Source organism: Notechis scutatus, chromosome 1, assembly GCF_049901735.1.
Source record: "Notechis scutatus isolate UNSWTSFEM ecotype Mainland chromosome 1, rNotScu1.2, whole genome shotgun sequence".
NCBI classification, from domain to species: domain Eukaryota; kingdom Metazoa; phylum Chordata; class Lepidosauria; order Squamata; family Elapidae; genus Notechis; species Notechis scutatus.
The window spans coordinates 35247307-35273161 of NC_142009.1; the positions used below are offsets into that span (position 1 = coordinate 35247307).

Below are 25855 nucleotides of genomic sequence, written 5' to 3' on the forward strand. Positions count from 1 at the left end.
TCAGCCTCCTTCATCACTGTCTCGAATGAGGCCAGTTACCATTTTATCACCTGCAAACTTCAGTACTTTAATAGAAAATTCTCTTGAGGTACAATCATTGGTATAGAGACAGAAGAGCAATGGAGAGAGAAGGCAGCCCTGGGGGGCTTCAGTACTAACTGCCCAGGTACTAAATGTAATTTTCCTTTGCTTCACCTGTTGCTTCCTATCTGAAAAAGCTTATGATGCACCTACAAATATGAACAGGCAGATCGAGCTGAATCAGTTTAGAGTGAAGAATTTCTGGAATGATGGCACTGACTGTTGAACTGAAGCCTGCAAAAGGGACTCATGCATAGGGAATTCAAGATGTTGCCAAATGTAGCAGTGTCATATTGACAGCATCATTTGCCAATCTATTTGCTCAATAGGCAAACTGCAAAGGGTGTAACATCAGATCCATGATGACTTTCAGGTGGGCCCGCACTAACCTCTCTTCATAACTAACAGATGTCAGAGCAATCAGACTGTATTCCTACAGTTCCCTGATGGAGGATTTCTTAGGAACTTTTATTCAAAATTCATGTGAAGATAGGGGGCACTTGTTCAGCACAGGATTGCAAGCAAGGAGTTACTCCATTTGGGCCTACTGCTTTTCCAGTCTTTTGTCTAGATCTAGGAAATAGACCTCACACATGCCTTTCTAAGATCACCTGGGGGGGAGAAGGGGGGTGGGCGGAGGAGGATGGAGATAGGTAAAGGAAGATTAACTACTGTTAATGTATTTGTAGTAGATGACAATGGTTGCCTCTTTATGTCAAACTGCATAATGTAGCTTTCAATATCAATGACCTAATGGTACTACTTTATGGTGAGCCTGATTTGATCTCTTTTTCCCCATGCTTTTTAACATATGGATGAAATGGATAGGACCACTGTATAGAAGTCTGAATACTTACGTTAAGACAGTTAACAAAACTTGAAAGTTAGATTACATAGAAATGCAAAGTGTTAATAAAAACAGAACATGACTCTGCTATGTGAGGTATATTTTTCTCTGAAAACATTGAATTCATGTGTGGATATTTTTCTGAATCCAGTTTTATTCTAGAAATGGATATCTAGGTGAAAGCTGTGATCATAAGTGATTTTTCCAAGTTGAGGCAGATAACAGATCATCAGAGTTCGAAGGGACCTTATAGGTCATCTAGTCCAACCCTCCGCCCAAGCTGGAGACAGTACACCATTTCTAACAAATGGCAGTCCAATCTCCTCTTCAAAGTCTCAAGTGATGACGCTCCCACAACTTCCAAGGACAAGCTGTTCCATTGGTTGGTTGTTCTCACTGTCAGAAAGTTTCTCCTTATTTCCAGGTTAAATCTCTCCTTGTTCAGTTTCCATCCATTATTCTTTATCTGGCCTACAGGGCTTTAGAAAATAGATTGTCCCCTTCCTCTCTGTGGCAGCCCCTCAAATATTGGAAGACTGCTATCATGTCTCCCCTGGTCCTTCTCTCCACTAGACTAGCCAAGCCCAATTCCTGTAACCGTTCATGTTTTAGTCTCCAGTCCCCTAATCATTCTGTTTGCTCTTCTCTGCACTTTTTCTAGAGTCTCAACATCTTTTTTATAATGTGGTGACCAAAACTGGATGCAATACTCTAGGTGTGGTCTTACTAAGGCTTTACAGAGTGGTATTAGTACCTCACTTGCTCTTGGTTGTATCCCTCTGTTAATGCAACTTAGAATTACATTAGCTTTTTTGGCTACTGCTGCACACTGCTGGCTCATATTTAGCTGGTTGTCCACTAAGATTCCAAGATCCGTCTCACAGTTACTGCTATTGAGCCTGGTTTCACCCAGTCTATACTTAACACTTACTTCTAAGGAGGCTTACTTCTCCATGAGGACTGTCTTTGAAAACTGCCCAGAAGCTTCCACCTGTTAAACTGTGACACCTAGATTATTTATTTGATTAGGTAATATATCACTTTACTGTGGAAATAATTGCAATAACTATCCTTTCTCAATACTAAGTGCTAATTACTGCTATAAAATCCTACTTAAATGAGGCAAGATAATGGATAGACTATTGGCTTTTTCACTACAATCAGCAGAAACCATCTTGTAATACCACAACTCCTTCAGCATCTTCCATTATCATGCATCCTTGCTAGGCTGCTGAGGGTTGAAATTAAAAACTGTAAATATTGGATTGCCTGCATATATCTTAACAGATACTTTGTTAAAACTCTAAAATTTGTATAACAAAATGACATCAAATGCAATATTTTCTTAACCGTTAGTCTTCTACATATGTAATGTGTAGAGTGTATATTTATTAAATTTATGTTCCATCAGTCTCATTACCATTTATGGCAGCATAGATGTTCTCCTCAATCTCCATTCTAGCATATTCACATATGTTATACAAGTGCACTAAAACATAATTAAATTTAATCTTGCATATCTGCTCTAATACTAGGCATTGTTTTTTTTATAAATTGTAAAAAATTTCTTTGAAACCTGGCAGGACCCAGGAAGATATCTCTTCCACAGTGATATCTGTCTCTGGAACAATCTCACCCACATACACCCCAATACATATTGACCTTAAAAAAAGCATTTTTCCTTAGGCATTGTAACCAGAAATATTTTCTGACAATCTTGATCTGTTTTTATGATGACAAGTCTTTCATTCTTATCATAAAAAGGAACCAAAGAAACTTTTTTTTTATTCAGGCATTTTCAATATAAGATATTGAAGAAAGCAAGCTCCAGTTTGCTTCATCTTTGCATGTGGTAGCACCTACCTGACCTATGGTGGATTGACATTTGAAATGAGACACAGGGAACTGTCTCTGAGAAAATGCCAACCCTGAGTGAACTCAGGTAGCAGTATTTATTGAGAAAAAACACAAGCAAAATACAGTATGCATATTCAGAAAACAATGACCTCAACAGGAGATTACTTCACCAGCATGAGAACACACAATCTTGGAAAGTTCCAAATGTTACTTTGTTAGGATGAGATACAGCCACGGAAAATCTCATGGGAAAGTTTGAAAAGTCCCATGAGAAAGCACAACTGTGTACCTTGAACTTTTACCTATTTTCCTATTCCTTCTAAACTTGCAGAATCAAACAGGATGAGACACTCATGAGCAAAGGTACTCCTACCCCACCAAGAATGCCCACATCTCCCTAGACTTACTGCTAGTATTCAAAGGCCTTACAGAAAATGATAAAATGATCAATAAAATATATTACCACACTGACCTTCTGATCAGAAGCTAAGGAGGGCTAGGCTTAAATCTATTTGGGAAGGGAGCAGGTATGGAAGACTAAAAGTCATCCTAGAAAGCAGCAATGGCATGCAATTTCCATCCTGCTGACAAGAAAACTATACACCTGTTGATGATATCTTGAAGAGATTTCTTCACATAGCAATATTTCCCTTAACCCACTGGATTAATGATTATTCTGCTTAGAACACCTTGGGCTCAAATTTAAAATGAAAATGCCCAAAAGATTATATTAAAATGTCACATTTTCATCTTGATTCAAAGCTATTTCAATGCCCTAGAATTGGAATTTCCTTGTAATTTATTCAGTGTATAAAAATCACCTTGCTAATAATATTAAGAAATAGATAACACCTGTTTGTTTTCAGTAAAGAGACTTAACTGGTTCTTCTTTAAAAGAAGATAGAGAAATCAGTTTGTTTCTAATATTTGAGGGGACCTACTACTATGCCCAGTGTATAATTATTCATTTTATCTGGATGAGGTTTAGACAGTTTCATGCCTATAAACTCTTATATGCAATTTCTAGAGATATGAGATTTATTATTTATTTATTTATCATGTATTGTGAGAAAATTCTCGATATCAGTTTCTATCTGCTTCTTTAGCCTGAAAGAGCTGAGATCAAACAACAAAATTAATATTCAAGTGTTATGAAAATATTTTCTGTTCTTTTACTTTTTGAATCCTCTCTTTATTATGTATATCTATTACTATATTTTCATGTTGTAAACAGTCCAGTCGCCTCAAAGCAAACAGATGGCAAACAAATTTAATAAATAAATTATATTCCTCCAGATTCTTTTAACGCTACAATCACTAATGTGAGCCATAAACATGTCTCTCATTAGTTATATCTCTATTTATTGTAATATAGGATATACCCTTTTCATGGGATATGACTGAAAACCAGAGAGTCTGCAATTATTAGTATTTATTTATTAGAGTTATATCACATCTTTCCTTTAGGAAATCAAGGCAACATACAAAGGGCTCCTACATAACACTCTTGTCTGATTTTATTCCCTCAACAGTAATATTATGAGATAGCTTGAGCTGACAGTGATTGAGCAAAGTCACCTTTCTTATTCTCAAATTCATCCGCTTTCCAAGTTCTCATGTTGACTTATTTATTGCATAACTTGTAGAAGTTCTTGGGCATATACCAAAACTAAGACCCTGTCTTTTTTTTCCCCACCAAAAATAAGACCTTGTCCTTTTTTTTCCACCAAAAAAGACACCAGGTCTTATTTTGGGGGAATGTCATCCACCGACTAACCTCACTTGCACACATTGCCTCCGGCCTCCTTTTTGCTGTCAGAGGCCTTTAGGAACTTCTTCTGTGGCCAGTAAGGCTTTCCTGAAGGCCTCTGCAGCTGATAACATTTTCACATCAATCTGGGGCTCCGTTATCAGCTACAGAAGCCTTTAGGAAAGCCTTGCTGGCTGCACAAGAAATGGGCTGGGAAGGCAGGTGTGCGAGGCCTGACTACAACTATCCAAAGGTAAGTAATAGGACAGCTCCACCACCCCCATCCCCACCTTAATTTTTACCCTGTACTCTGGAGTAGGTAGAATCTTAATTATGGCTTATTTTGGGGATAGGGCTTATATTGGGTGCACATATAATAATCAAGCTAGGACTTACTTTCATGGTAGATTGTATTTTCTGGGAAACAGGGTATTTGAATAGAAAAACCTCATAAGAACTATTTCCACAGATCTTACCTGCCTCTAAATCGTTAGAACTGTAACCTGCAACACATCCAACATTTTTACTGCAAGTCTAATTAACATAAGAAGGTAAGTGGTGACAGCAAACTGTCCTTCAATAAGTTTTGTTCACTCAGACTGAGTGATCACTCAGAGTACTCCGAGACTATAGAGTAATCACCCAATAAATTCTTAGAAGCACTATCCCTACAATATTTAGAAAACTCTTGCTTTAAAACATCTTCATTTTGTAAATATGAATCATGTTCACAGCTCATATTGATCACATATAAAATCTGATTTCACCAATCATTGATCACAGAAGGTTTGGTGCAATTGGGGTGTTTTGAGATCAGGATGATGCTCAAAATATGATTCATTTTCTATATATGAAGCTATAAACAAACTTGAATTGAGACTCATATCCTACAAACATATTTGACTCCTGAAAGAACCATGTATATAGGTGAAACTTGAAAATTAGAATATCGTGCAAAAGTTCATTTATTTCAGTAATACAACTTAAAAGGTAAACCTAATATATGAGATAGACTCATTACATGCAAAGCAAGATAGTTCAAGCTCTGATGTGTCATAATTGAGATGATTATGGTTTACAGCTCATGAAAACCCCAAATCCACAATCTCAGAAAATTAGAATATTGTGAAAAGGTTCAATATTCTAGGCTCACAGTGTCCCACTCTAATCAGCTATTTAAGCCATAACACCTGCAAAGAGTTCCTGAGCCTTTAAATGGTCTCTCAGTCTGGTTCAGTAGGAAGCACAATCATGGGAGACTGCTGACCTGACAGTTGTACAGAAAACCATCATTGACACCCTCCATAAGGAGAGAAAGCCTCAAAAAGTAATTGCAAAAGAAGTTGGATGTTCCCAAAGTGCTGAATCAAAGCACATTAATAGAAAGTTATGTGGAAGGGAAAAGTGTGGAAGAAAAAGGTGCACAAGCAGCAGGGATGACCGCAGCCTGGAGAGGATTGTCAGGAAAAGGCCATTCAAAAGTGCTGGGGACTTTCACAAAGAGTGGACTGAGGCTGGAGTTAGTGCATCAAGAGCCGCCACACACAGACGGATCCTGGACATGGGCTTCAAATGTCGTATTTCTCTTGTCAAGCCACTCCTGAACAACAAACAACGTCAGAAGTGTCTTACCTGGGCTAAAGAAAAAACAGAACTGGTCTGTTGCTCAGTGGTCCAAAGTCCTCTTTTCTGATGAGAGCAACTTTTGCATCTCATTTGGAAACCAAGGACCCAGAGTCTGGAGGAAGAATGGAGAGGCACACACTGCAAGATGCTTGAAGTCCAGTGTGAAGTTTCCACAGTCTATGTTGATTTTGGGAGTCATGTCATCTGCTGGTGTTGGTCCACTGTGCTTCATTAAGTCCACGGTCAACACAGCCGTCTACCAGGAGATTTTGGAGCACTTCATGCTTCCTTCCGCAGAGAAGCTTTATGGGGATGCTGAATTCATTTTCCAGCAAGTCTGGGCACCTGTCCACACTGCCAAAAGCACCAAAACTTGGTTCAATACCCATGGGATTACTGTGCTTGATTGGCCAGCAAACTCGACTGACCTGAACCCCATAGAGAATCTATGGGGCATTGCCAAGATAAAGATGAGAGACATGAGACCAAACAATGCAGAAGAGCTGAAGGCTGCTATTGAAGCATCCTGGTCTTCCATAACACCTCAGCAGTGCCATAGGCTGATAGCTTCCATGCCACGCCGCATTGAGGCAGTAATTGCTGCAAAAGGGGCCCAAACCAAGTACTGAGTACATATGCATGCTTATACTTTTCAGAGGTCCGATATTGTTCTATGTACAATCCTTGTTTTATTGATTGCATGTACTATTCTAATTTTCTGAGATTGTGGATTTGGGGTTTTCATGAGCTGTAAGCCATAATCATCACAATTATGACAAATCACGGCTTGACCTATCTTGCTTTGCATGTAATGAGTCTATCTCATATATTAGTTTCACCTTTTAAGTTGCATTACTGAAATAAATGAACTTTTGCACAATATTCTAATTTTTCGAGTTTCACCTGTAGTAGGAATGCAAGGAATAGAAAAGGTGATAAATAGTACTTAGCAATAGCAGTTAGACTTATATACTGTTTCATAGTGCTTTACAGCCCTCTCTAAGTGGTTTACAGAGTCAGCACATTGCCCCCCAACAATTTGGGCCCTCATTTTTACTGACCTTGGAAGGATGGAAGACTATCAACCCTAAGCCGGTGAGAATTGAACTCACCAGCAGAATTAGCCTGCAATACTGCATTCTAACCACTGTGCCACCAAGACTCTCCCAAATGAAAGTTAAAGAATAGTTACAATTTTATCCCTGTTAAAAAGGCTAAGGCTGAAAATATTGTAAATATGGTATAAATAAATATCAATATAATTTTCTCAACTAAAAAGTTTCTGATTTGTGAAGTTGTAAAACTGAATTGTTAATGTTACACTGTGAATATATGGTACATTTGCTGTTTTTGTTTCCTCTTTAGGATGGGATTCTTCATCAAAACGTTGCATTTTTATCTCATCATTCTCTTTTGTGGTGGAGATGAGCAATTTCAGCATTCAAACAATAAGAGTCTTCTTTCCAAATCCTCTACAAGTCCTTCTTCGTTATCTGAATCTCAAATTCCAAGAGGTCTCAACTTTTTACATAATGTAAGGACAAAGTCTACAAAAAAGAATGTACGTCTCAATATACTTAACGTTTTAAATAAGCAACACAATGATAGTTTCCAAGTTGATCCAACAACTGTTTTATCTAATAGCCAACCACAGCATAAATCATCCCATAAATTCTCACAAACTGATGAAATAGTAAATGTCGCATTGACTGACTCATCTCTACGGGGCATGACATTGTCTCCTATGCCAGCAGAAAAGCAGCAAAAAACTGGAGGCCTTTTAAATCTCAATTCAGTGTTAAAGTGGAATGTTCTTGGTGATGAACAATACAAAGTAAAGGGAACAAGATTTCCATCCTCAACATTACACATTAGTGAAAGCTGTGGAATCCCAACAAATGGCACATTTGATCTATCAAACAGGAAACTAACCAAGGATGAACTGAGGGGGAAAATGGATCCCATTTTCTGCAAAGCTACACTGGACCAAATTAAAAAGTTTAATGCAAGTCTCAACAAATTGGAGACAGATATTGCAACCCTGATTCCATTATTCCTTGAAATGAAGAATGTGTATTTAATTGATGTGAGTTATAACAAAATATTTATAAATACCAAATCTGCAAGAGAGAGTCATAATCTGGAGCACAACAATCTTCGGTTTTTAAATCTCAGTCACAATCCCCTTAAAACTCTGACAAGCCTCACCTTACCAAGAGGTCTCAAGAGCATTGATTTATCTTTTACACAAATTAGCCAAATACCAAAAAATTTTGTTGCAATGTTTTCTCACATAGAAGAGGTATTTCTTCAGGGGAATCAATTTATGTACAATACTGAAGCGGTTACATTTAATTTTAATCCTGTACTTAGAATAAGAAATGATGAGAGTTTCTTTAATGGAACCATTTCATTTACAAAGCTTCCACAGTCCACTCCCATTGAAAGCTGCCTTGAGAAAGCAACACATCAAATAATGTTAAACTATTTCACTGAAACAGAGTTTCAAAACATAACAAAAAAACATATTTCTATTGACCTTAGCAATAAATTCATGCACAATTTCCACTACTTACCAAAATCTTTGCATCATATTGATTTAAGCAACTGCAACTTACAAGGAATAGCTCGCCCTAATCTTTTTCCAAATGTAACTGTGTTTAAAATTCAAAACAATAACATAAAAAAAATATCATATTTCCCAGATTCATTAGAGGAATGTGATGTTAGTAAAAATAAAATAAGTAGATTCACTTTCCAAGGGAAGGGGCAAAATTTAAAACTACTTAATTTTTCTAGAAATCTTTTAAAGCGACTGAATGTGAATAATTCCTATCTTTCCCTAAATAATCTGGATGTAAGCTGTAATTTAATTACAGATCTGCTGGGTGACATGGGAACATTTATGCCTGAACTGAAATATTTGAATCTGTCAGAAAATAAGATATTTTTTCTTCAGCCTGGATATTTCCCTAAATCCTTGGTTGAGTTGGATATCAGCAACAATGCCATTGCCATCCTTATGAAAGAAACGTTTGTCCATTTGACAAACCTGAAAATTTTAACTGTTCAAGGGAAACATTTTTTCTGTAACTGTGAATTATACTGGTTTGCAAATACATACCTTGCTAATCCACAAATGAAAATAAATGGCCAAGAAAGCCTTTTCTGTGGTTTTCCAAAGAAAAAGAGAGGTCTTTTGTTGCAAAACAGTAGTCTAACAATGTTGCATTGTTCTCTTGGTCTTCAAATCGGAATTACTGTCATTGTGGTCATTTTGATTATGTCCATCATATCTGTATTATGCTGGCATTTTGATGGTCCATGGTATTTGAAGATGGGCTGGTATTGGTGCAAGGCTAAAAGGAAACAATATGAGAAGAGACCAGAACAAAAAATATACGATGCTTTCATTTCATACAGTGAAAATGATGCATCCTGGATCAAAGAAACTCTATTAAAAAACCTGGAAGGCAGAGGCTTTAAAGTATGTTATCATGAAAGGGATTTCATGCCAGGGCATCCTGTTCTTGGGAACATTTTTTACTGTATCGAGAATAGCCATAAAGTTCTTTTTGTGCTATCACCCAGGTTTGTCCACAGTTGTTGGTGCCAGTATGAGTTGTACTTTGCTGAACACCGGGTTCTCACTGAAAACCAGGATTCCCTCATCATGGTTGTACTGGAAGATCTGCCAACCAACAGCATTCCAAAGAAATTCAGCAAGCTTAGAAAACTATTAAAAAGGAAAACCTACTTGAAATGGAGTCCTGAAGAACACAAACAAAAACTTTTCTGGCACCAGTTGACTGCTGTGTTGAAAACTATGAATGAGCCAGTACTAAGAACACAGAGAAAAAGCTGCATCAGGAAGCAGACAGATGAAACTGAATGAGAAGCAATGCTGATGAAGTATTGGAATATTTGGAGTATTTAAAAAATCAAATACTTCTTAAATAGTCATCATCTGAAAGATACAATTATTAGAATAGTGAAAATAAACCAAAGTTATATTTTAAGTCATCTTTCTAGAAAAGTGATCTCTTAAAACCAGGGTATTTCCTAGGAAACTGTTTGTTCATATAAGTACAAACGCACTGCAGCAACCCACAGCATTACAAAAAGAAAACAAACCACCTATAAATATCCACAAACTTTATGAAAAAGTACCTTACTGTTCAACCTACTGCAGCACAAGCTATGACAAGAACACTGAAGGGTCCTTGATGCTCGAAAAGAGGAGTCATCTACAACAGGGGTCCCCAACCGCCGGTCCGCGGACCGGTACCGGGCCGCGGAACAAGCCTTACCGGGCCGCTGGTTGCTGGGCGCCGCCATCTTTTTGGCAAAAAAGCAATTTTTCGTCAAAAAGATGGCGGCGCTTCACGCTGGTGAGCTTTTCCGGTAGAAAGCCATTTCTACCCGAAAAAGCTCACCAAAGCGCTAGCGCCGCCATTTTGCGAAAAATCACTTCCGTGACGTCACCGGAAGTGATTTTTCGTCAAAAAGATGGCGGCGCCCAGCTGACGCCGGAACCGGGCCGCGGCGCCCAGCTGACGCCGGAACCGGGCCGCGGCGTCGAAAAGGTTGGGGATCCCTGATCTACAATATAGTGTTAGCCACTATATAAAACAGTCAGGCAAAAAACTAGCAGAGTGGAGCCATAAACATTAATTAGCAGTCAAAGACATGATAAGCCTCATAGCTTCAATCTCAAACTGTCTACCATGGACCTCACCCCACCCTTAAGAGATCATTAAAGGGGGCGTGCATAAGCCCACCAGCATGCCTACCATCCCTGTCCTACTGTCCCCATTTATCTGTATTTACTTCCTTTGTTCATGTTTATGTTCATACCTATACTTGTTATCTTGTACATGTTTGACAAACAAACAAATAAAAAGCTATCTTAAAGAATATTATCTAGTCAGATAATGAAATATCCACAAGCAAACAACTAAACTCGAGTACCAAGGAATCCACTGTTCAACTTCAGCTGCATATATTTATTCTATTACATTCTCTGACAACCAACTTTCCAATATATTTATTCATAGCAGCTTTATCAATATTAGTCTTCAAATATAAGTTTTTAAAGAAACCTGTCAATTCTTCTATTATTTCCAATCTTGAATATAGCAATTTGGACCTTTTCTTGCTGATACTGTGTTGTTTTTTCCAAGTTGATAAGCTAATAATTTTTATGGTTTATTTGTTTAGTCAGGAGTTTTTCTCTTTGGCAAATTTTATTTTTTTCTGTAATTCATTTCTAATAGGCTTAATTACAGTTGTGTCTTGTAATTCTTTAGTCAATTGTTTTTTGAGTTAGTTTCATGCTTCAAATTTTCTTATTTTGGCTTTTAACTGTATTTTTCATTTGTTGTGTTTTTTAATTTGCAGTTAATTGGAAAGCCCCTTGTCTATGCTTTATTTATATCCCACATAGTAAAGTGAGAGATCCATAGTGTCCTGTTTGTATTAAATAATTTAAACTCTTGTTTACGTTTTTGTAAAACTGTTTCATGAACTCTTTTCGTTCATTTTTCTATCTAAAGGCTAGTTTAGAAGCTCCTTCTCATTAAAATTGAATTGTGATCTACATACATCATTGGGATGATTTCTATTTCTTTGATAGATGGTGTTAAGAGTCTTTGAGGCCGAGCACATATTTCTTTTGGAGTATGACTGATGTCCTGCAGAAAAATAATACGATTGTTGAATTGATAATCCCCAAACTAGTATCAGTTCCTCCATATATTGAAATACCTCTTGCAGACACTCTCCACATTTTATGTGCGTTGATTTATTTACATTCAAATCTATTCATATCACCCAGATCAAATATTTTTCAAATTCCATTAATTTTTGAAAATAACTATTTTTCTTGAGCCTATTCCTATAAAACCATGGCTTAACTAGCTTAAATACCATAGGTTTACAAGCAACACAAATTTGATGGGGGGGGAAATGATCAATTTGGGGGCAGACACAGGATTTTGGGGTTAACAGCTGAGACTATTATTCCTGTTTCTCAGTGTAGTCTTATTACTGGAATAGGATTAGGTGATATATTTCTCCCCATTACAAATTCTGTGTAAAAATATAGGATATCAGACATGAGGCTAAGGTAAAAACTCCCCTATACAGTATACTTATTCTGACCTGGAAGATACAAAATCATCTAATGCTATCTCATAGGTCTTAGAGACCTTTGTCACTCTGGAACAATTTCGGTATTTAATTATTTTAGGTGTATTGTAAATGGGAATGTGTTCATTTGTATACAACCCTAAAGGTGAGCTTTTAATTCTGAAATTCTAGCATATGGAACATAATCCGAGTATATATGCAACTAAATATTAATGGAATGGCTCAAGATTATCATCTTTCTTGCTCTGTAAATCAAACAAGCACACACACAAAGACACAATTTTAAATGCATAGGCCAGTGATGGCTAACCTTTTCAGCACCAAGTGCTGAAACGGGAGCGCATGAACTTCGGAAACCAGAAGAGCAGTTCCCCGAAGCATGTGCGCAGGAGTGCTGGAAACCGGAAGCTTAGCTTCCCCTGTTCTTCCGATTTCTAACGCGCATGCGTGCACAAAGACCAGGTGGTCGGCACACGCATGCGCTCCAGGGAGCTGCTCTTCCAGTTTCCAGTGCTCCTGCACCATGAACACCGGCTGGCTGGTGCACACACGTGCTTCGGGGAGCTGCTCTTCTGGTTTCTGGTGCTCCTGCCCGCACGAAGACCAGCTGGCCGGTACACACATGCACACCGGGGGAACTGCTCTTCTGGTTTCTGGCACTCCTGCGCGCATGACCAGCTGGCCAGCGTGCATGTCTGTGCCGGAACCTGGAAGAGCAAAGGGGCAATGGCTGGCATGCCTGGAGAAATGGCTCTGTGTCACCACTTTTGGCACACGTGGCATAGGTTCACCATCACAGGCATAGGGCATTTTTTATGGGAAAGAACAAGCTTGCAACCTACAATTTTGATTTTGCAAAATGAGGACAGAAAAACGTACTAAATCGCAAAATGTACTAAAACTATGCTGTATGATAGATCTCAAACTTCCAAGAAAAAAGAGCTCTATCTCAGTGTATATGCTTTGTGCAGGAAAGATCCTAGATACAATTCCTGCATCTCAATCACAAAATTAGCCAAGATAACTGCTGCTGCCTAAGTGCTCTTCCTCATGGCTTAGTCCATGCTTTCCATCAGTCTTTGGGGTGCTCAAAAACTATACTGCCATAAAATTTACTGCTCTTACTAGTTATTTTTGTCCTGACATAGGCATGACACTGACAAATAATCTTTATTTACATTGTACAAGTGATACTCTGGACAGATTTGAGGACATAGAATCATCAGCCAAAACATCTATCACATACTTCTAACATAGCATGGGGAGCAGACAAGTTTTAACAGATGAAACCCACTGGTTTAGGCATCTCTAAAGCCTTGCTTTGTTTTTGCACAAGTGTTTTGCACTAAGGTGACCTTCTGGAACAATATTTAACTCATGACTAAAACCAACCTGGCTACTAGGTGACATTTGGGAATGGTTTTAATGTTGTAACAAAAGAGCTAAACCCATACTGAAAAGCTAAAAGTCACTGGAACTTTGACTGAAATGAAACTGGGGGACATTTGTCTTACTCACTTGCCAATGCAGCCCACTACCACTGCTTCAGTCTAGTTGCTTTGTAGCTACTCCAGATATTTTAAGCTGATAACTGAAGTCTCTGTAAAAGAGTGCCCAGGAACTGAAAGAGTGCCAGCATTAGCCTAAACTGCATATCCCAACCTATTAGCATTCACCTGACTTTGACATCAATCAAATGAAGGATATCAGATTGCACCCATAGAAAAACTGCCATAGTTTGCTTGCTTGAAGGAAAAACAGTAAATTAATACTGGAACAATTGCTAAGAATGGTTTGAAGGTTTTAAGGTACTTGGAGATGAGATGAAGGCAGCATCATGGGGGGGAAAAAGAGAAACAAAAAGATATTGCTAAGAAGTGTCTTAGATGCCTTAGACTCTAAGGCTTAGAGTCTTAAATGTCTTATTGTAGTAGGAAAAGACCTAAGACTGAAGGGCTGCAGTTAATCAAAGTAATGAAAAGTTTAGTGGCATAAACCAAAAATGTAATTTATTATAAAACAATAGTTTATCTTTTTAGATCGGGGAGGCAGGGAATGCTGCAGGTCCCATCCCTGAGGGAGATACACCTGGTGAGACCCAGAAGGGCTTTCTCCATAGTGGCTCCCTCTCTCTGGAACATCATTCCCCCAGAGATTAGAATGGCCCATCTAATACTCTTCCGGAAGGCACTGAAGACCTGGTTCTGCCAGCGGGCCTGGGGAATCCAGAGCGGGATGGAGCCCATCAAATGGCTGATGTGATCTGCTGTCGTCGGGGCAGGGGGTGGGAGTATGGGGGGTAATTTTTTTTCCAGATTTTGTTCTATTGTACTTTATTAATTTATTTGATTCTTTTTGCTTAGTTTTAATTGTTTGTTTTAAATATGCTTTTACATTCTGTAAGCCGCCTCGAGTCGCCAGGGGCGAATAGGCGGCAATATAAATTCAATAAATAAATAAATAAATAAAAATATCTCCCAGCACTTCATCTATATTGGCTGTGATTCAGGTTTTTTTTTTTGAAAAAGTCAAAAGTGATCAGCTAAGCAAATGTCAAATGTCAATAGAACGAGAGGGAATCACAAAAGAAATCCCACAACTCTGAACTGGATACTAGATTTTATAACTTATTTTTATCTTTGTACATAACCAGCACAACTGTCACCTGCCCATAAAATGTTCCATGCTAAATCAATAATAGACAACTTAGTAGAAATCTTTTAAAAAGCAACTTTGTAAAACATACATTTTCAAGCACTTACCATATAAACAAGAAAGCAAAATCTGATTCAGTTATAAAACACAAAACACTGATGATTTGTGGTAGCAGATTTTTTTTTTTAAAAAAGATTGATCTTTGCTGGAGTCCAGAAGAAATCTCCTGGGGTTATAATAATGTACACACGCAGAAATCTTTAAAAGGAGAAACACTACTAATGAAACAGGCAGAATATGGGATATTAATTTGCAAGACACATACAGAACTTAGAAGCCTGGCTAAGGCATGAAACTTGCAGCCCTATCTTTCCTAGCCCAGCTGCTGCCTGACTGGAGCAAAACCAATTTAATGCATGGAAGGGCTGAACATTCATGCACATACAATAGCGATACATCCTATGGATGACTCATGGCACAACTTGCCAAGGTAGAATAGCCACCACTGTGGTAGAACATTGGATGCTGCTGGCTCCCACCAGCTACACTGAGGGCACTGGTATCTGCTTAGCAGAAGTACTGTCAAAATCCCGCACTAAGTCATTTGTTGGGTGATAATGCATGGCAATGTAGGAGTTGGCATATCTGAATGGGGAGTTTGTTGGTTGCAAGCTGTTGGGAGTGCTCACTTCCTGAGAAGGGCAGCTGTTATAAATGCTATAATAAGGTTCAATGCGGGTATTCATGGGGGTGGAACTACTCTGCCCTCCTCCATGATGATAATGGCCAACAGAAGCTTTAGGACTCAGCACACTTTCTTTAGAGCGACTAGGGCCACACGCTTGGTCCACAAACTTTTTTGGAGGCTTTGGAGAAAGCATATAAGCTGAGTTGGTCTCATGATGAGACGATTTATTTCTGTTGGCCTCCAGACCCCCTTTACCAACAGCTTGAAGCCGTGTTTTCTGTTTACAACAGAAAAAAACAAAGGCCAAATACTGTATAAACCAAAGGACCCTCCTTCTTAAACCAGCACTGTTACGGGAATATATAAAAGGATTCAATCCAGACTTTAAAAAAAAGAGTGTAAATCCACACAGCTCAAATTGATAAAGCACAATGCCATTGTTCCTAGACAAAACTTCCTGTATCAAAGATATGCCCAATGGAAGGCAGCAAACTAAAACAGAAAGGACAATAATAATGCAAGTCACAATAGCTTTAGAGTCCTTGGCTGTGGACAAATTAATCATGGACACCAACTGGAATCTGCTGGCTGCAGATGCAGAGAGATGTCCAAAGTTCTTCATGTAGGCATGTGTTTGGATGTGTTGCAGTTTGTTATAGTTTTGGTTTCTATACAGAGCTGGCACAGCACACTGTACCCCATCAGCATAACCAGTAGCAAGTGTTCCAACAAAAGGATGAGGCCTGGAGGCATCAACTGTGATGATGGGGGGACATTTTCTCACTTGGGCATTTTTCCTCAAGGCTTGTGCTATCATGATATAAGAAACTGAAACCACTGTCACACAGCAGATGAAATCAATAACATACAAGTAAGGGATGATCTTTCCCTCACCACTGATCAGGCTGGAAATTGGAAGGCAAAGATGAGATTTATGGGTCCTCATGGTGGCCAGAGTGGCCAGAGTAAAGCTTGTAGCCCAGAGGAGCAGGGCAAGCAGTAGAGTGCAAGGGAAGGAGGCAGTCCGATTGGGTTGCTTCCCTAACACCATGCTTAATCGGTGAAGGGCAATAACAGCCACTGTCTTGAGGGACATGATGATAAACCCAGAGCTGGTAAGGTGGAAGGTAAAACAGAAAGCATCAGGGATACCAGCTTCAGAATCTAAAAAGAGAGCAAAGGTGAACATGGGAGCAGTCACTCCACAGATGAAAAGATCACAGAAAGACAGATTGAGGATCATAAAATCAAAGTTGGTCCTGAACTTCCGGAAAGCTGGGTCAAAGAAGGACAAAAAAACAATAAGGTTGCCATAAGAACCTAAGCAGAAAATGACAGCCAGCAGGAAGGTACATGTAACTAAAGTGGCTGTGTGGATTATCTCCTGGAGATCCCCTTGAAAAGAAAAGGAGTCATTGCTGCCCCAAGATGGTGAAGGTAGTTGTGCTGAGGAATTTGAGCGATCTGTCCATTTTGTTTCAGCCCACTCCGTCTGGTTCGTCATCACAGAAAGTAACCCGCTGCTGTCCTTCAAAATTGTGAACTTGGCATTGGTTGTTTGAGGTGCATACTTGGTGTGACCTATGTGTACAAATACAACCCCCCCAATACCAAAAATTAGTCAATAAACATTAAAAGAGTTGCTAGTTTGTTCTAAAAAGTGTATATCAATAGCTGGGATGAAATAAGTTTGTCAATTCTATTATTTCAAGTTAGCTCTTAAATATATAGAAGAGATTGGCATTTGGTAACTTTACAGATAATGAATTAGGACTCATATCCTACTTCAAGCACACCCATGTACACTTTAATGACACTGGATTTAATACCAAAAAGAAAGAAACATTTTACATATATTTTTTAAATTGCCACAAGCTGTTTTCCTCCTCACATAATATCACATGAAGTTGGAATCATGTGGTAAAAAAGAATTCCTTACTGTCCATTTATACCATCAAAGCAACAGTGCCTCTCAATTCTTTCTTCAGGGGCATATAATTATTTATATTGTTGTATTAAAGGATGTGTTTTGATGTAGAAGATCTGGGTTCAGTTTCTGACAACTTTAGATAATCTATGGTTAAAAGAGTGTTGCATCCCCCAACCCACATGGAGACATGACAACTCAATTAAATTTAAGAGTACAGTGTCAGAAAATATGAAAAAGACAAACATATATCTCATGCATTAATTTGGAAATATAATGAATTCGGGCCATACTGGAAGACCAATGACCAGGATACAAAGAGAGGCAGGGAACAAACAGCACCCAAAATCCATGTGCATTGCATTTTGGCATTTGAGGCAGAAAATTCCATCTGAACTTCTCCTATCAGCAAAAAATTCAGAAATAATGAATTGAATAGAAAATGATTTACTATAATTTATTTACACCCAGCATTCACTCTAACAATATAATAATAGTAGTAGTAATGACTCTCACTGACTCTATGGTTCATAACAATTAAATCAATTGCAATAAACTCAATAAAAGATAAATATGGTTAAGTGAGGGGTTTCACATTCTGCCAGGCTGTTCTCACAGCTTTACTACACAACAGCAGATCTCAGGGGACACCTTGTTCCAGAGAGCAGGCACTGTTATAGAGAAGGAATGATTCCAGGGTCCCAACAAATGATACTGTTTAGTGGAAGGAACCCTGAATGTGCCAACCCTGCAGTATACAATTGGCAAGGAAGATGTTATAGAAGAGAGAAATAACAGGCCCTATGACATGTAGCGCTATATAGGTACCAGCACCCTGGATTGCATCCGGAAGCAAACCAACCAGCTTGTGGAGTAGAGGTGTTACATGGGCATACTGAGACATGCCTATTATTGTTGATGCTGTCACATTCTGGACCAATTGAAGCGTCTGGGTGGTCTTCAAGGGTAGCCCCATGTAGAACATGTTGCGCAAGGTGACTAGGTCATGAGTGACTGTCAGAGGGCCCCCACAATCTTGTAAAAGGTGTAACTGGCACCCCAAATAGAGTTGTACTAAGATCTTCCTGGCGTTAATACATAAATATAAATTGTTCTAAAATGAAGTATAAGAATGTCTATTTTAGAACTGCAATGGAACGAGACTGACATGTGGGTGGTAGGAACAGAAGGAAGTGTGAGGCTGGAATGACAGGGCTGGGACTGAAAGGGCCAAAACATACATATGGAGCCAGGATGTCTCTTGGCCCCATATGTGACTAAGATCTAAGGAACCAAAACATGATCATGGGAACTGGAAAGATTGTCTCTGGGTACAGAAATGAATTTCTTTGACTGAAAATCAGGCCTATGTGGAGGGCCATCATTCCAGTCCCACACCTGGCATTTTATCTCAGTCATTCCCATCCTCAGCCTGACCTAAAGGAGTGGTCGCTTAATTTTTAAAAAATAACATGGCACAAAAGACCACATAAAGCACTAGGTTTCTCCCCCCCCTCCTTTCCCCCCCTTCTTCTGAGGAGTCCTTGGTGCTTTCTGAGCTTGATCGTTTGCTTGCATTTAATTATTCGACTAGATAACATCATAATTCTCCTATATTGCTTTTTTTTTTTTAATCTATCCCATGCTTTATAAGTATACAGCTGTCCTGATTTAAATGGGATTCAATCGGGTCCAAATTCTCAAAAGTACCTTTTGAGAAAGAAGGTAGTAATTAATAACCCTTCTTTCTTGCCCTTCTGTCCTTCCTTCCCTTCTTCTGTATGGCTCATAAGAAAAGCACGGGGCCTAATCAGAAGGGCTGGCGATTTTCGAATACTGCCGGATCAGCCGAGTTCAAGCTTAGCCGCGCGGGGTCAGGTGCGCATCGAGGCAGCAAAGGACGCGGCGGCCTCCTTCACAGTCCAGTCTCGGGCGCCCCAGGCGTTCCACTCTCCGCTCCACCCACCGACCGACCCGCCGGAACGAAGCCCTCCGTCCGGCCGCGGACCTGCCTGTCCTTCCTTACCAAGCGCGGGCTCCGTGGAGTCAGCCGGGAGCACGCGTCTTGCGCGTCCGTCCGCACCACGGGCAGAAGACAGTCGCAGTTGGGGCTGCGGCTGGCGGAGGGTGAAGTCATCGTCGGCTGGAGAGACCGGCTCGACCCCCCCACCTCCGTCGTCTCCCTCCTGCGTTTGGGCCCGAGGAAAGGGAGGGAGCGGGGTCGGTGCGGCAAGCCCAGCAAGCCTCGCCGCGCGCGCTGGCTGAAATGACGTCGCGCTTCTTTTTTTGCAATGCGGGGGTCAAAGGCGACCGTCGCCTCAAAGGAATCTCCCCTCCGAGAGGTTTCCTTGCACTGCTCCGGGGTCCGTTTCCGCGTCCTCGCCGACACCGAAACCGCTCTGGCGTCTCGCCCCTGAGCTAGTGACTGAGTGGTTTCCAAAAGCTGGACGCCCGGCAATGGCACATTCACGCAAGCGCCTGGCCTGGAAGAGCGCGGTGCAGCCCCGCCACTGCACAGAAACGTCGCCGCAGTCAGAGTGCGATGCACGTCGCGTTCCGATGAAAACAGCTGACTCGGTCCCTTCCTTTCCTCTCGGGGAACCCTGCTCTGAAATTGTGGCAGGTCAAGCGTCTGAGAGGCGGTAGCAGATACTGCTGAAAAATAGCATCTGCTGGTGCAGTTGCTTATAGATACCCAGAACTACCCGAGACAGCCGGGCCTTTTTCTCCATCCTATCTCGAGTGTGAATTGTCGAGCATTTTGAATGACATACCCCAGAGCCAAACGGATACTCACTCATAACTAGCAGGATTTCAATTCACAGAAACGAGTGGGCAATAAATGTATTATTCTTGAAGTTTCCCTATTTTTTTTTTTAAAAAACAACAGTAATGTTGGCGATAAATGTCGAAGCAATGTACTTGCTAAATCAGCTGCAACTTTACAAAGTGGTCATAACCGCCTGTTTCAAATATTCTTCATCGAGGAAGGTTAAGGAGGAAAAAAATGAGTGAGTGGGAGAAAAATGTGGCTGTTCCAGCTGTGCCTATTCCAAGTTACTTTCTCAGCTGGTGTGCTAGGGAGGCTTTTAGATACAGACCTTATTAGATGGATGTTGACATCAGACATGACAGAAACTGTCCCAAAGCTTTCTGGGGAGATAAAGCAAGCTTTTTTTTCTTTTATTTTTATTAAATACAAGCTATACCTTTTCAAGTCAAAACTGTCCATCCTGTAGATGATCCTCTAGCTCAGGGGTTCCCAACCTGGGGTGCGAGACGATATTCCAGGGGGTGCGAGAAAAGTCCAGGTAAATAATAGGATATTGGCTATATGTTGGCATTTTTATTTATTATTTATTTCAGGGGGTGCGAGGTTCGAGTGAAATTTCTTTAGGGGTGTGGGGCGAAAAAAAGGTTGGGAACCACTGCTCTAGCTGAAGGAAAAGAGATACAAAGTAACCTGGCTATCTCTTTCTTAATAAAGTTAGGTGCAATGTACTAGGAAACCAATATGAGACCTAAATTGGGTAGGATGCTCTAGCAGTGCAAGTGACAGCCATTTATATTTTCTTATGTATAATAAAGCAACATGTTGCATGTTACAGGTATGGGTGTTCTCCCTTCATGTGCATCTGTGATTGAATATAGAACCAGGAAGAATGGGGGATGTGTGGGTGTGTCATGTCACCTCTGGTCATGTGACTAGAGGACTTAGAGCAGGTGCCAACATATGAGCTACCACTTGAGTCTCCCATAAGGTGGCTTGCGTGAAATTTGGGCTTTCTTTGCAGCTCTGACGAATTCCATCTTTTTTTCAAAGTTGATCTGTTTTGCCAGGTTCTCTCTTAGGCCAAATGAGGTCCTGTTCTTGTCTTGAGAAATAATATAGTTTGAAATTTTGTGAACATCATTCAGATCACAAACAGGTGCTCAACATAAAACTGTCCTCTAGGTCAGCAGCCGCCAACTGGTGGGCTGTAGCCCACTGGTAGGCCATGAGAAAATTTTGGTGGACCGCAGAGAAATCTCACCCCCAGAGCACCTCCACAAAGCATTTAATCCAGGCTGTGCAGAAACACAAGGCTGCACAGCCCACATGGCCCGCGGGAACTCTCCCCACCCACTCACTCCTTACCCGGCACGCTGGCTCATCGTTCACTTAAGTTGAGCTGTATGCACACATGTCCATCAGCCATCTGCTTACGCAGCCTGGCTCCCCTATTTCCCCCCGCCCCTGGGCCACCAAGCTGCAATGGTTGAGGATCACTGTCATAAGCCACACCATACCATGGTTTCCAAACTTCTCTTGATTGAATCACTTTTATGAAGAGTACCAATACAACTTTTAAAGTACTGGATCTACTTCTCTAATACCCAAGCACTCATGTCCTTTCAGAACTAAAAGCAAGCAACCCATCATTTATATTCAAGAGATTAGATTAGATCCCAAATATCCCTGTTAAGAGATTGTTAGCTCCCCTCCTAAATGAAGCCACTTACTCGAGAGGATACACTGAACAATAAACATGGCATGCACACCCACATTTTTACAAACAATTAATTTATTCAGCTTTAAACTAAGTACACAACTTAAAGTAAGAAGATGCATTTGGCACCACCCTATTCATGTTATTTCTTCATTGACTCTCAGGACATGCTGTCCAGGTTACACTGCCATGTTTGCTTTCCCAACAGGCAGATGATTTAAAAGCATATTATATTCCTTTTTCACAAAGAAAAAGATACAGAGTGAATGTATTTTTCAAGTTTGTGTTGTTTTTGTTTTCTTAAATGGGAGAGAGATTTCAATTCTATTATTTACCATACATTAAAATATACCATTACTTAGGATGGTAGCAAGAGAAAAATATTGGTAAAAAAATCATTCACTAATGATAAATGAATATTAAACCCAAAACTAAATAATTTCATTAATGAGAATCAGCAATATTATAAACCAGAAGAAATTGGCATTTGAATTGGATACAAAAGCTAAAGCAGTATTATAACATTGAAAAGTGTGAATCTTTACAAGATAATCTCACAAATGGATTATGTAAAACTTTTGCAAACTATACAGTACTTTGTCAATGCAATGCCTCTACAATTTATACAATCTTTTACATGTATGTAACATGTATTGAACATGTTGTGAAGTAGTGAGTCAATAGCCACCAAAGGTACAGACCAAAAAGGATTTTGGTGGGGACAGATACAGTACTTCTGCATTTTAATGCAACTTAAATATCTGTTCCAGCATGGAGACATAGAGTGAATGAGGAAAGGTGGGAGGATCAATACAGAACATTTTACACTGTATTTTGAAAGTCTTTAACCATTCAGTATTAACATATATACATGAAATAAAACAATAGCAAATATCTGTTATTGTCCATGGGCTCTCCTAAATTGGAAAAATGTAAGTTGCCACTTACAAAACCATTGAAAGTTAAAGTTCAGTACCTGGATGAAGGATATTGAAAATCTGGCCATGAAATAAAAATTAATAGTATGGATTTAAAAGCTAAGATTTGAAAGAGAATTGAGCACAAAGCACTGCATAGCTTGGTTTTGCATGTAAACTAAAAAAGAAAGTAAAAATCTTTTTTAAAAATTGGGGTGGTATTACTATCTACACTTATACCCAAGGGTACTATGAAGAGTAGGGCATGCATATTCTTATAGGTTGTGTGCCCAGTTATTCATCTGATATCAATAAACAATCCTTTGTATAAGAAATAATCTTAAATCTGAAAATTATAAGAAGAGGAAAAAGAAAAATTGCGATATTTGCCATTCCATAAGGTAGGATTTATCTTAAATACAAGACACTTGCATGAATGGATGAAAAAGAAAACTACAATTCTCTTATTCATGCAGAGACTTGTTACTATGCCAGAGCCTTTTTCTTCAGTTAAACAGAAATCTAATCTTCTTCAAGGGACATAGTATATGCACTTTTAAAAAGGTTTCCAAACTTAAGCCTCTGAATTATCAAATCCAAAAGGGTTCTATATTTAAAAAGTTAAATTTTAAGTTTCTCTATCTTTACAGAAATGAAGCAGTTTCTAATTTTTCTGAGACCCTAAAAGAGATGGATAATTTGAAAATGACAAAAGCCAATCTATCTTTAGCAAGAACAAGGGCATTTGCCTGTTTTAAGCATAGAGTCTGGAATGGAAATCTGTCATCAAAATAATTTATATACTATTTTAATAGTCTTTAGGTGGTTTGATTCCAGGGGCACATATTTCTACTATATATTTCTGACTTTAATTTTTGACTCTGTGTGTATGTGTGTGTATTTGTTTTACCCAAATTACGAATTTCAGGAGTTTATGCTAGTAGTTCATTGACTAGAGCCACCTATACAACCTATAAGCCTTGAAAATAAATAATAAATAAATGATAACATATGAGTTTATGTATTTACAAACCAAGTTAATTGAGATTTATTTACTAAAATGATAAATTTTATCATGATCGTAAACCAGTTCTGTACAATGGCAAGCAGGTCTCTCTATTCAATTCAAAGTTCATGAAAGCAAGAACTCTCCAATTTGTGACCTCATATGAGGCTCTTTTCTTGTTCTTCTTCTGGGGTTCCAGATCAATGAAAATATTTTACACATGGCAATTCATTAAGGTAAGGATTCTCAAACTTTGCAATACCATCATCCCTTGAATGATGAACACATTTGTTCATGAGCTAAAGTGATGAGTTAAATAAAACTTTTTGATTGATGCATCCCTTTTCCAGATTACTAGATTCGTAGGTTTTGTCATCTTCCCAATGCTACCTGGGCCTTTTCTTCCAACTTTACCTGTGCAAATCTTTTAAAAAAAATATGACCCCTTTCCAAGTTGCTTGAGATCCCTGTGGGGCTGCATTTGAGTTAAGAACCTCTGTATTAAGAGAATAACAAGTGAACCAGATTGCCAGTAAAATCAGTGCGATTGTTTTTCATTATATCAAGGTCACATCCTGTTTACTACCACAAACACAATGCAGTGCTGTCAAAATATCATCCATACTAGTCTCACTGGCAGCTGAATTTTAAAGCTGACACTCACATAAAATGTAAATATAGTGTGAACCCCATTTTATCATCACATAAAATAAATATAATGCAAGGTTAATGTAAACTGATTTCAAGATAATATAGTGGAAAACTAGCAAAAGTTATCTATGGAGATTCTCAATCATCCAGATCATGGTTACCCAAAGGTGCTTTTCAAAAGGCAACTAGACTTTCTTGGTTTCTACCATACAGTCCTTTCAGCAGTCCCAAGAAGGTTCCACACCCATTTGCAAGCTGATTCAGATGACCCTGTGGGTACAAGTAAATCTCCAAGTGGCCCTCAACGACTCTTAGAGTACTAAGGACCAGATGACAGCAAAGAATATAAATTCTTCTATCCCCCACCATTCAGTCAGAACTGAAGAGCTTCTAGGACAAGGAGTGAAATGTGTTCAAGGGGAAAAAAGACCCAAGAAAATCCAGTTGCCTTTTGAAAGGCACCTTTGGGATAGCAAAAATTATGTTTTAATGTCTTTGACACCATATTCAATACATGCCCCAATTTGATTATATTCTTTCAATTTAAGTCAAAAAGGTAATAATTTTTAATTTTATATTTTTAAATGAGAATTCTAAAGAGATTCTTATATGAAGGAAGGAAAAGGCCAGACAGTATTGGTTTCATTTAATGAGTCTAAAAATTACAAGGCACTGTTTGAAAGGTGACATTTTGCTATGTCAAGCTGGATATCAAGAAGACCATTCCGAGATAGCCCAAGGGTACAGATTTTACAACACAGTCTCACCCTTTTATGCATAATAGCATGGTGATACCAAAAGATCTGTAAGGACAAGCAGCTGGTCATCAGTGAATTGTTGCTTATGTTGCTGCCAGTTATCATGGTGAGTTCTCCGGAAATTGGACAATGTTTTTTTTACTGTCATCTGTGTGAAGAATAACAGAGAGATATCCAGGCAATGTATTTAAAACAACTATAAACTGTCTTGTTCTTAAAGCTATGATTCAGATTTGTAAGTGTAGATATATTATTCAGAATTTTGTTCAAATGTTTTAGGTTATAGAGACACTACCAATCAAAAATTTCATAATTTGAAATACTTGCTACTGTTACCCTAAACTTGAAAAGAAACATTATTTATATATAGTGATTTAAGAATTGTGTATATTAGCTCAAATATATTTTATTCTATTCAATGAATTGTTAAATGTGTACAGTTTAATTGTACA

The 25855-nt window shown here is 39.0% G+C and overlaps 3 protein-coding genes and 1 long non-coding RNA gene across 6 annotated transcripts in view; 1 reads left to right on the forward strand and 3 right to left on the reverse strand.

Moving 5' to 3' along the window:
* Positions 1-4207: 4207 nt before the first annotated feature.
* LOC148132743 (uncharacterized) lies at positions 4208-9406 on the reverse strand. The gene is made up of 2 exons (XR_015748732.1): positions 9286-9406; positions 4208-7708 (listed from the first exon to the last, which is right to left on the reverse strand). It is a non-coding gene; the product is annotated as an uncharacterized LOC148132743 (long non-coding RNA).
* Positions 7528-11063, forward strand: LOC113418077 (uncharacterized). The gene is made up of 2 exons (XM_026676751.2): positions 7528-10419; positions 10775-11063. Exon 1 carries the CDS (start codon positions 7528-7530, stop codon positions 10054-10056), a length of 2529 nt encoding a protein of 842 aa, XP_026532536.2. The 3' UTR covers positions 10057-10419; positions 10775-11063.
* A 3850-nt stretch (positions 11064-14913) lies between these two features.
* GPR75 (G protein-coupled receptor 75) lies at positions 14914-17158 on the reverse strand. Its single transcript, XM_026676752.2, has one exon. It carries the CDS (start codon positions 17156-17158, stop codon positions 15509-15511), a length of 1650 nt encoding a protein of 549 aa, XP_026532537.1. The 3' UTR covers positions 14914-15508.
* The window catches only part of PSME4 (proteasome activator subunit 4), a 90706-nt gene continuing 81948 nt past the window's right edge, over positions 17098-25855 (reverse strand). For 2 of the 3 annotated variants that reach the window (XM_026676701.2, XM_026676700.2), the window contains one exon: positions 22129-25551. In XM_026676701.2, the coding sequence (XP_026532486.1) occupies positions 25417-25551 (135 nt within the window). In that variant the 3' untranslated portion in view covers positions 22129-25416. Of the gene's footprint in view, positions 17236-22128; positions 25552-25855 lie in introns of those variants that run through there. The other variant, XM_087960871.1, reaches the window with a different exon arrangement.

Coding starts and splice junctions, on each gene's coding strand:
- LOC113418077 (XM_026676751.2), top strand. CDS start 7,528: ATGGGATTCTTCATCAAAACGTTGCATTTTTATCTCATCATTCTCTTT.
- GPR75 (XM_026676752.2), bottom strand. CDS start 17,158: ATGACGAACCAGACGGAGTGGGCTGAAACAAAATGGACAGATCGCTCA.